The sequence below is a fragment of the Otolemur garnettii genome, unplaced genomic scaffold (genome assembly GCF_000181295.1).
Source record: "Otolemur garnettii isolate 467f Iridium unplaced genomic scaffold, OtoGar3 scaffold00013, whole genome shotgun sequence".
In the NCBI taxonomy this organism is placed as follows: Eukaryota; Metazoa; Chordata; class Mammalia; order Primates; family Galagidae; genus Otolemur; species Otolemur garnettii.
Genome location: NW_003852408.1, coordinates 16,073,949 through 16,084,795, shown reverse-complemented (window position 1 = coordinate 16,084,795; position 10,847 = coordinate 16,073,949). Strand labels below are relative to the sequence as shown.

At 41.5% G+C, this 10,847-nt stretch overlaps 1 protein-coding gene across 1 annotated transcript in view; it reads left to right on the top strand.

Moving 5' to 3' along the window:
- The window catches only part of XRCC5 (X-ray repair cross complementing 5), a 91,713-nt gene that overhangs the window by 40,608 nt on the left and 40,258 nt on the right, over positions 1–10,847 (top strand). The window contains exons 15-16 of the mRNA XM_003785091.3: positions 4,567–4,660; positions 6,693–6,762. Of these exons, the coding sequence (XP_003785139.2) occupies positions 4,567–4,660; positions 6,693–6,762 (164 nt within the window). The remainder of the gene's footprint in view (positions 1–4,566; positions 4,661–6,692; positions 6,763–10,847) is intronic.

The following is a 10,847-nucleotide window of genomic DNA, read 5'->3' as shown; positions in this document are numbered from 1 at the left end:
CCCCCACAGCCGTATCTATTGGCAAAGTTTGTTATGTATAAATACCCCAATGGAAGAGTACTGACTAATCTCCAGAAACCTTCACAAGTTTCTATAAATCATTGATTTAGAGAATTATTGTCCAAGTTGAATAGAAATCTTTGTGTTTTCTATGGCTTTCTAGAGGTTAACCCTCCCAACTTTTGTCAGAATTTTAAAACGTTATGCACTTGCTAGATTGTATCATGTGTATTCCTGATACACCTTGAGGAGGCTTATATTCCTGTTTAGTCTGTCATGCCTTTTTAGGGACATGGGAAGACTGTCCCCTCAAATCCACTTTCTCTCTGCTGTCCTTCTCTGCCTGCAAGCCTCTGGATTAGTATTTGAAAACAGTTCAGTAAAAGTCTTCAGCCTTCTCTTCCCATGGTCCCCTGTTCCAGGCTCATTGCAATCACAAGGCTGTTCTCTCTGTATGCATTAAAGCTCTAGTTCATGATCTTGATTACCTTTTGGTGTTGTGGGAAAGAAATGGGCCATTTCTCCCTCTTCCCTTTTATTAAAATGTAAATTAGCTGGTTAAAAAAACACACCACACAGACTCAGAAGGCTATTGTTCTGTGATTTGATCCCTGCTGTGATTACACCTTGGGCTGAGTCCTGCCACTCACTCTTCTGAAGGCTTCTAGGTTTTTACTCCTATAATGGTTTGCAACAGAGCCAAGTCATCTGCCTGGGGCCTGAGAATTATCTCACTCACACACACCTACTCACACTCCTGTTCTATTCGTTTCTTCTCAGAAATCTCAGTTTTTAAGCACTACAGAAAGGATGCACTTAGCAAATATTCATCGAGTACCTCCTGTATTCAAGAAGAATGCCTCAGTCATTCTTCCCCGAGCTTCTTAAAACCCTCAAGTTTTATGATAAGGGTGCTGATCAGTTTTAGAGGTGGTTTCAAGGGTTGGGGGTAGGGAGCTGCTAACATTTAGCAGTATTTTTATATGTATTCATCATCCCTCTGTCCAGGGTACTTATTTTCAGTGGGGGATGGGGATGAGAGGCTAAGATTTTTGAGGTGCTGGCAAATGTCTGTTCAGGAAGTTTCATAGTCTGGAGAGTCTTGAGCTGGGAATCCCTAGTTTTCATTCCAACTTTTCATTGATCTGATTTTGATTAAATAATTTTACCTTTATGAGATTTTCTTCATCTAAAAACGGCCTCCTGTCAAGAGATAGTAGAGCAATAAAATCACAGATATTAAAGCATTTGGAGCTACAGACATGCTTCATTGGACAGGGATACATTGGAAGAAACACATCACTAGGCAATTTCATTACCATGTGAACATCATGGAGTGAACACACTCCCACAAACCTGGATGTCGGAGCCTGCTGATACAGGAGGCTGCAAACCTGTATGGCATGTAGCTGTACATGCTGAATTGTAACAGAGTGGTATTTGTGTATTTAAACATAGGTTAAAGACAGAAGGTACGGTAATGCATTGCACGGGGATGACATGATGGTCGCAATGTCATTAGGCTCTGGGAGTATTTCAGCTCCTTTGTAATCTTACAGCACCACTATTGTATATGCAGTTTATGGTTGACTGAAACATTACCATGTGGCATATGAATATATAGTCAAAACCTAAAGTAATAATAGTATTATTATCAATAACAACATCTACCATTGGAGGAGGTCTGGTGTTCACCTTGGACCTGTTGAATGCCTAGTGTTAGAAGTGATTTCTTCATTTTAAAAGGGCAAGAGCACTATTTGGTATGGTAGTCCCCAAATATACGAAATATTAACCCTTACAGTATAAAAGCATTGCTTCCTTTAATGTTGATGTACACATGTGCATCCTTAGAATAAAAACACCTGCTGCACAGGGAGCTTACATGAGAATGAGGACCTCTAGGGTCTAACCTTGCTGTGAAACTGATGCAGACATGAGCTTGATTTCTCTTTGTCTCTAAGCAGATAAATTTTCTGCTCTTTCCAAGTCTCCTAAGACTCCTCCCACACACTCTCAGCAGACAGCCTCACTTGGTTAATGGCTAAGTCATAAGACTCTAGAGCCAGCCAGTGTGACCTGGTCTCTAGCTCTGCAGTGTGACTTAGGCATGGGTGGCTTATCTTCTCAGCCTCAGCTTCCTTCTGAGTGTAATAGGGATGGTAGGAATACCTGTCTCATAGGGTTGTTCTGGGGGCAAATTGAGCAGTATAGTAAGCTGTTCACTGTTATATCTTTAGAACCCAGCACAGGACCTAGCAAATAATGATTTTTAAAATTCTAGTCATGTCCCTGGGACATTAGTGGTGACAATACTGATGGTGGTGGTGATGTTTTCATAGAGAAAATAGAGGTCAAAAGGCAAGGAAGCCTCAATATTCTGGCCCATCTTATCTAAAAGCATACCTTTTTTCAGCATGTGCCTTTGTTTCCTGCTTTCCTGTCTCAGTAAAATAGGACACCTCGTCCTGGCTAGAGTGAATCCCTTCATCTGTACCCTGGGAGTCCATTTTATCTGGTACCTTAGTCCACCAAAAACTTCTTCTCTTTCTGTATTTTCCATCTTCTCCCTTTCTGCCGGCTCCTCCTTTCCTCATGTTAACATTTCACTCATCTAAAACAAAATGAAGTGGTCCCCCAGCTTCCTATCGTCTTTCCTTCTGAAGCCAGGCCACTCTGCTCTCGTTCTCTTGGGCTTCTGCCCCCTCCACTTCCTTGAAATTCTCTTCCAAAAGACACGAACTGAGCATTTGACATTCTCCATTATTCTTTCTCTCTTAAAACTCAGACATCTTCCTTAACTTTTGCTTCTCTGGACTGTTGGCAAAGTCTGACAACTCCCTCTCAGATTCTTCTGGGCGCTGCATTTGTTACCATCACTCCAAGTGCTGGTGTTCTATAGGACTTGTCCTCAGAAATGGGGACATGTGCTGTCTAACATGTACTGAACACAAGAACACAAGCATGATGCTAAGAACTTTGTATGCATTATACACTTGGATGCACTTGCCTGGGAAGGAGGTTCTTTTATTGATCCCCATCTTAAAGCTGAAGAGACTGAGGATTAGACGAGATGAGGAACTTGCTTAGTATCACAGTTTATAAGTGTTGGAGTAAGGATTTAAACGCAAGCAGTCTGACTGAGTTTGCACTCTTAACCATAATGCCATTTTGCCTTTGTAATGCTAAGGTGACATCTTTTATTAGTCCACATATAGGGCCTCAGAAACTCCCCACTGGATGGCTTAAGTGTCTGTGGGTCTCTCAAGTGCAGTATGTCCAGAAATGACTTTGTCATCTTCTTTCTCCTCCCACGCTCTTTTGAAACCCTTCTTCATGCAATTACTCTCTATTTCAGTGAATGATGCCTAATTTCCTAGGAGTCATCCACATCCATTTTATAATTCTGTATCTAATTGGTTTGCCAACCTATATTAAAATGATCTCAAATCTATCCTTTTGGCTCCAAGTTAGTACAGTGGCTAACAGCATTGATTCTGGAGTCAGATTTGGATATAAACCCATGCGCTTCCCTTAGAGCAACTGAAATTGGCAAGTCACTTAGTGTCAAGTGGCAATACCAAGAACCTCGCTTTCAGAAGGCTGGATGGGAAAATGGTTAAGAGTACAGGATTATTTCTGAGCCCTTACTAACTGTGTGCTTTAGATAAGGAATCAAATTCTTTTGAGCCTTAATTTGCTCATCTATAAAAGGACACTGGGAATAGCTAATTCATAGGGCTGTTACGAAGTTTAACTGAGATGACTGAAGTGTGCTTGGCATAGTGACTACACGTGGTAAGCCCTGAAAAGAACTGCCAGTTCTTAATGGCCTCACCAGCTGCCTTTGCTTTGACATAGGCCTTCTCCTTTGCAATTAACTCGAACTCCTCTTGACCTGAAGGCAGGCTGTTAAAACCAGCATGTTTCTTGAAGCAAGATACACTCTCAGAGTCCTCTTTCCCAGCAGGTGCTAGTGACTCTGTTAACATATTGCCGAAAACTGAATTACATTTATAAAAGAACAAAGTAAATGGTTTGGAGGGAAGTGTTTTTTCAATAGTTTAAGACTTCTCTAAGAGGAAGCTCTTGCATATTTAATTAAGGATTGGCTAGTAAGTTGTTGGTAGTTGTACATAGAAGCTTATAAAGTTCTCATACACACAATAGAGAAGGTGGGTTATTAGACTCAAAGGTCTTCTGTGTACGTGGAAGGCTAGTAACTACCAATTCTGAGTCAGAAACTAGCAAATAACCTCCAAAGCATGAATGGATTTCTTACTTAAATGTTAACCCTCCATTCCCTGTGCTTGGCAAGGACACTGTGATGTGACTGCTAATTCTGATTTCTGGAGTCCTGGGAAAGAAAGCCAGGACTCCTTCAAGTCAGGCAGCTCAGGAGCCCTTGGCTGGGAAAGGGAGGCAGGCTGTTCGCAAAGAAGGGCTAAGTGCAGCGGTTTATTTTTGATTCTTGGAAAATAAATTTAACCTGTTCACAACAGCAGTTTGGGATTTTGTATTATTTGTTTTGCTTTAAGGGGGGAAATACCATTTTTTCTTTTCTAGCCATGAAGATGGAACTACTACTAAAAAATGCAAGACTGAGGACGGGGAAGCCCCCATGAGCATCTCCAGACTGGCTGAAGGCAACATCACCAGTGTAAGCAGGGCTTTTCCGGAAGTTTGGGGCTTGGGGGAGGTTGCAGCAGTTTTTACTGGTCCATTCATATCACTTTCAATAATATCATAATCACTGTCTCTGGTCATCTCTGCATATACACCATAAAGGCCTACCCTATACTTCTTCCGTTCTTCCTTTAAGTATTACCATCAGTTACCTCTAGAATACCTCATGTGATACATAGTACATACAGCTCTATATGATCTATAGAACATGGGAAACCTCAGTGTGGAGATTTTTTTTTTTTTTTTTTTTTTTGCAGTTTTTGGCTAGGGCTGGGTTCGAACCCACTACCTCCAGCATATGGGGCCGGTGCCCTACGTCTTTGAGCCATAGGCAGTGCCCAGTGTGGAGATTTTTTTCATAGAGATTCTGTTGTTGGCTTTATTTGGTAGCTTTCCATTTTGCCAAAATGATAGAATAGTGATTAATATGTTAGTCTTAATCTCCAAGTACATAAAATTTAAGTTAGCATAGCTCTGTTTCTTTTTCTTTTCTTTTTTTTTTTTTGAGATAGAGTTGTACTCTGTTGCTCCAGGGTAGAAGGACTGCTGTGAAAGTTTGAGCTCACAGCAACCTCAAACTTGGCTCAAACAGTCCTCTTGCCTCAGCCTCCCAAGTAGCTGGGACTACAATAGACTACATCTATTTCTTTTCTAATATTTGACCTTAGAACAGGACTTATAACTTTAGGATTTTTCCAAACCAAATATCTTTTGACACTTGAGATCTTAATTTAATGAAAAGAGTTTTGGAGCTTGAAAATATTACCTTATTTTAAGTGGCATTAGTTTGAATTCAGTGAATCTTAAAATTTTTTTCTTAGCCAGGCACAGTGGCTGACACCTATAATCCTAATATTTTGGGAGGATAAGATGGAAGGATTGCTTGAGGCCAGGAGTTTGAGACCAGCCCAGCCCAGTTTTGTAGACTCTGTCTCTACAGAAAGCAAAAAAGACATTGTATACAACTATAGCCGCAGCTACTTGGGAGGTTGAGGCAGGAAGATTTCTTGAGCACAGGAGTTTGAGGTTGCAGTGAGCTACATGATGCCACTGTACCGTAGTCCAGACAACAGACCAAGACCCTGCCTCTTACCCCACCCTCCACTGTTCCTTGTTAGCAAAATTTGTTAGGAAGGCTAGTCCTACAGTATGCCTTTATTCCCACAGAGTTGCATATCTGAACAATGATTTGGATTTCATTTAGACATTTTCTATAGTGAAGGAAGAACAACATTATTTTATTAGTTCTCGGAGCTTTTCTGTTTGCTATACCAGAACAAACTGTAAATTGCAGTACATTTTGGAAGCCCATTATTTTTTTTTCTTATGAGCTAAGTAGTATTTAGGCCTTGTTAGTGTTGGGGCCAGCAGATTAAAGACATATGGTCATAAAAGGCAGAGAGTTTGATCTTTGAAACTTTCCCACCTAGCGCAGCAGTAAATCTCTATACATAATCTGTTTTTATTTTTTGATAACGTGTTCAACTTGGGCATGTTTATCATGTATATTCTACCAGAACTTCAATGTCAAAAGGTCAACAGCAGTGCCCCCAAAAGAGTAACTCAGTGACTCAAACACCAGGCTGTTATTTTTCATGTCATCCTCGTGGACAAATATATTCCGATATTCTGAACTGATCCCACACTGTGGAATCCTCCCCTTCCTCACTGGTTGAGTGTCAGGAAGTGCAGCAGTCTGTACTAACTAAAGCCTTTACACCAGGCTGGCTGAGGGCCAGCATAGGTCACAATACTCTTCTGACTCCTCTAGAAGGAAATCAGCTTGCTTAAAGAAAAGCAAGTGAAAGTACAGAGGGCGTCTGTTTGACCACTGCACTCTGCTAGCTTTAAACAGTGGCCTGGAAATGAAAAGGAATGGAAACAGCTTTCTCTTTGTCTTTGGTTTTATAAAAGTACATTTATTACATTAAACCCTCTTATATTGCCTGGGGTGCTGCCCACAAGAGAAATGACCTGTAGGTTTATCATCTGTGGGTATCTTCTAGGTTGGAAGCGTAAATCCTGCTGAAAACTTCCGTGTTTTAGTGAGACAGAAGAATGCCAGCTTTGAGGAAGGTAAGTGATAGGCCATCGGCTTTGCATTTAAGAGAAGGTTTTAGTTAAACTAACTGCTTTACAGCATGGATGAATAAGTGTAGCCTTTGGTTGCAATGCTTTACATAATATTTTCCTTTACTGGCTGTCTTTGTGATTTTCTCTTGTTAGGAGGCCGCCAGGGCAACTTAGCACAGCTCTGCCCAAACAGAGCACTAATTTGTATGTCTCCCTGTTAGGGAAACTGGGCTGGAACCTTGAAGCTTTTCGTTCCACATAATTAATGTTCTTTGGGATCTTGTGAGTGAACTTGTAAGAAAGCATTTTTGTGTCGTGTCTTCCTATTTTCAGAGACACAGAATTCTTGCTCCATTTCTAAGCGTTTGGGCCCGATTTATAGTAGTCCCAAGAAGACTTTGCTGCTGCCCCTGAATTTGATCCTTCTCGAATGGACTGCATCCTCACTTTTTCCTATCAGCTATTATCTAGAATTCTATTTAGACTGAGGCTAATATAACATCAAATCAAAACAGTCTCCAGGGGTAGACAGAGGGTCTGGGATTGACGTTGTATTACATTCAGCTTCCTGTTCATTTATCATCTGAACAGTAGCAACTGGTGGTTGTTAATCCCACAGGTTTGTGTACACAATGTTGATTCATTACTGCTGCCCCTGTCGGCCTTTTTCAATATGTGTGTGAGTGTTTTCGTGTGCATAAAACTTTCTCTTCCAACATCTTGGCATTGTAGGGAAAAATAATTTTTAAATGCCTTGAAGTACTACTGCCTGGCATAGCTCTAAAAGTACTTTACTGCTTAGAATCTAGACTCCCAAGTACTAAGTTCTAATCTGCTGCCCCAAAGGCGAGCTTAACCAGCTGAGCCTCAGAGCACACAGTCTACCAGGCCAAATCTGCTGCCGGGAATGCCAGAGGCCAAGCCCAGGAGAATTTCCTGAGGCAGATCAGATTCATCATCCTGGGAATCTGCATCTTTTAAGTGGGGTGGGTATGTTTGTGTATTGAAAGGGAAGAGAGCTTTTGAGTTTTCACAAAACACAACTTCATCTATATCAGCAGTTCTCAACCTGTGGTCACGACCCCTTTATAACAGTGAAAATGCATCCTGCGTATGAGATATTTACATTATGATTCATAAGAGTAGCAAAATTACAGTTAGGAAGTAGCAACGAAAATAATTTTATGGTTGGGGGTCACCACGACATGAGGAACTATATTAAAGGGTCGTGGCATTAGGAAGGTTGGGAATCACTGATCTGTATAGAAGCAGGACATCTAAAATTCAGAGGGATTGGAAGAAGCAATACTCAGAATTTCCCTCTTTCACGGATTGGGATGATCAGAAGAGACGTCCACGGTGCTGTGCCTTTGTTGTTGTGTGTTGAACTGTGTGTTATGACTGCATTTGGAAGGGGTAGAGGTATTGCTGTGAAAAGTCAACAAACTGTTGACTAGTGATTATCATGTTTTCTGATGGAAGATTGAGACCTTCTTAATTTTCTCTTTGGGCTGGCATTACCTTGACCAGTAGTCTCCCAGGTTGGTGCTGGCATGGTCTTTTGGGGGACTGAATCTAGTTGTCATAACCATTACATGGCAGCCATTAGTTTTTAATATTTTGTATCTACTATGTGCAAGACATCATTCTAGTGCTTTATTATGTTCTTTTATTTATATTGGTTAGCAGTTGAGTCAAGTCATGTGAAGAAGCAGAGAGAAGTTAAGAGCTTTAATAGCTGGTGCCAGAATTTTCTGAAGGAGAGAATTGTTTGTACTGGGAAAATACTTTGATAATTGGTTAAGGTAGAGACTGAGGCTCTGTCCTCAGGCTTCAGAGGAAGGAGAAACTCCGCAGCATTGTAGAAGTAGGGAAGCTGCAGTTACTTCAGGAAAGAGGGGGCTGAGAGGGAGGGAGAGGAGGGGAGTGAATTTAGACCCAGCACAACCTTGCACATGAGTTCCTGACTCACAACCACAAGTGTTCAGCGTCAGTGAAACTCTGGAAATGCCAGGTTTAAGTGCTCTGCTTGGGGAACCTGGAAGAGGCAGAGTTCGGCATCTGGCATTACGATATACAGAGCAAAGAAAGCACCAGGAAACGCAGGCCGCCGGCGCCTGCAGAGTCTAGGGGAGTAAATTCCTGAGAATTTGCTCACATCTGAGGAAAACATGGTTCTGAAGCAGTCTTATAAAATGCCCAGGACAAGTGGACCCTCGATGGCATATGAGTTATAATAGATACCATTATCCCCACTTTATGGATGGAAAACTAAAATTGGAAGAGATGAGCTTCCCCCCACATCACCCGGGAATTCAAACATGTATCTCTTTCAAATACTGGATTTTTCCTACACTTAAAAAAAAAAAAACAACCTTGTAAGGTCATGTATCTAAAACCTTGTGCCTCTAGATAGGACTTTTGATGGGTGGACTGTCCTTTTACATTGAATGTGACTTTGAGTCCCAGCACGTTGCTGGCATTTGACAGTGGCTGTCCCTCTGTATCTCCGTTTAGGACTTGGTGAATCAAAGCTCTCCAGTGACAGCATAAAACCAGACTTTCTGCAGAGCAGTCAGAAAATGGGCCTGCCTGCTCCCTGGCAATCGGTTCTGCCTGTGGCTCTGACTTGGCTTCCCTTACCTCCTTCCTCCCTTGTTTGCTCCCAGCTCTAGGTATTTTGTCTCTGTGGTCCCAGTCCAGCCTTTGCTCTCCTTGGGAATCTTTTAGGCTCTTTATGAGTCAAGACTCACTTTCCAAATTTAATCTGTCTGTCTAATAGTGATCTTCTCTTTGAGAGATTCTGTCCAGGGCAGGGAGAGGGGAAGCCCTTCCCCTTTTCTCCAGTATATCTGTTTTTTTCAATTCAGTTGTCAAAAGTACGATTAACAATAGATAGTTGGTAAGATTGTTTTACCCTTAGGTAGAACTTGGCCGTTGCACCAGATGTTATAAACTAAAATGTGGGCATCAGGCTTAATAGTTGCATAGTCAAACTGAGAGTCGTGTGATCCTCTCCCCTGACAGCAGCAGTGCAGTGGGCAGCGACACGTTTTGTTCTCTTCTGGATTTCAGTATGTGGATGTGTCTTGTTCTCTGTTTATCGGCAGAGGTGATAACTAACACTCTGAACCCCAGGAAAGTTCTTTCTGGCTGCTGCTGTGTCTACAAGCTTTCTTCGCTTCTCTCCCAGGTACCTTTCTTTTCCAGTCCCTTTCCTCCTCCCTCCCCACCCGCCCTGCCATTCTACCACCTCAGCTTACAATAGAAAAACTCTTGACCATCCATCAATTGTGAGAGTAGGGTTGTTTCCCGACATACGCTGTTCATGATGTGCCACGTCGTCTTGTGTTCTTGGGCTGCAGGTTCCACAGAGTCCACTGTAGCCCCTCGGGTTGAGTTTATCCACTTCTTGGAACATCCTTGTCCACCAGCGGAGCTGCTGAGAAGAAACACTTCTAATTTGCAACTCCCAAAGATTAAATTCCCAACTACTTGCCTTTTTCCTGCTTTTACTTAGGAAGACTACTGAAATGGTCAAAAGAGAGCAAATTGGAGAAGAAAAAGCCATATTGCTTTAATCTTCCAAACAATTCCTATGTAATTAAGATATATCTGAATTTATAAATTCCCACTAAGTATTGAACATTATGTTAAATAGCTCCAATGTCCTGGCATGTCCAATACAGGTTCTCTGAGGGCCTTAAGAGCCAGAAAAGACAGATCTATGAGAACAGATAAAAGGATAGACTATAACTTATTTTATAATGAGAAGATTCTCTTTCTCATGAGCCTTGTCTTTGCCACTTAGATTATATGTTCTATATTAGGCATTGTGTAGTGACAGTGTGGCAGAACTCCATTCCACCCAATTGAATTCACATGAACGTGACTGTTTAAAAAAAAAAAAAAACCTGTCAAGAGAAGACATCCTAAGTAGAAATGGCACAGACCCCCAAACGGCTGGTATTTCACATTAGATTTAGGTACAAGTGAACAATAACGTGCACTTGTGTATTTGATTAGAAGATGATCGATTTCAATCTAATCTGTGACTGCTGGAGCATTTAATGTCTCTCATTTTCCCC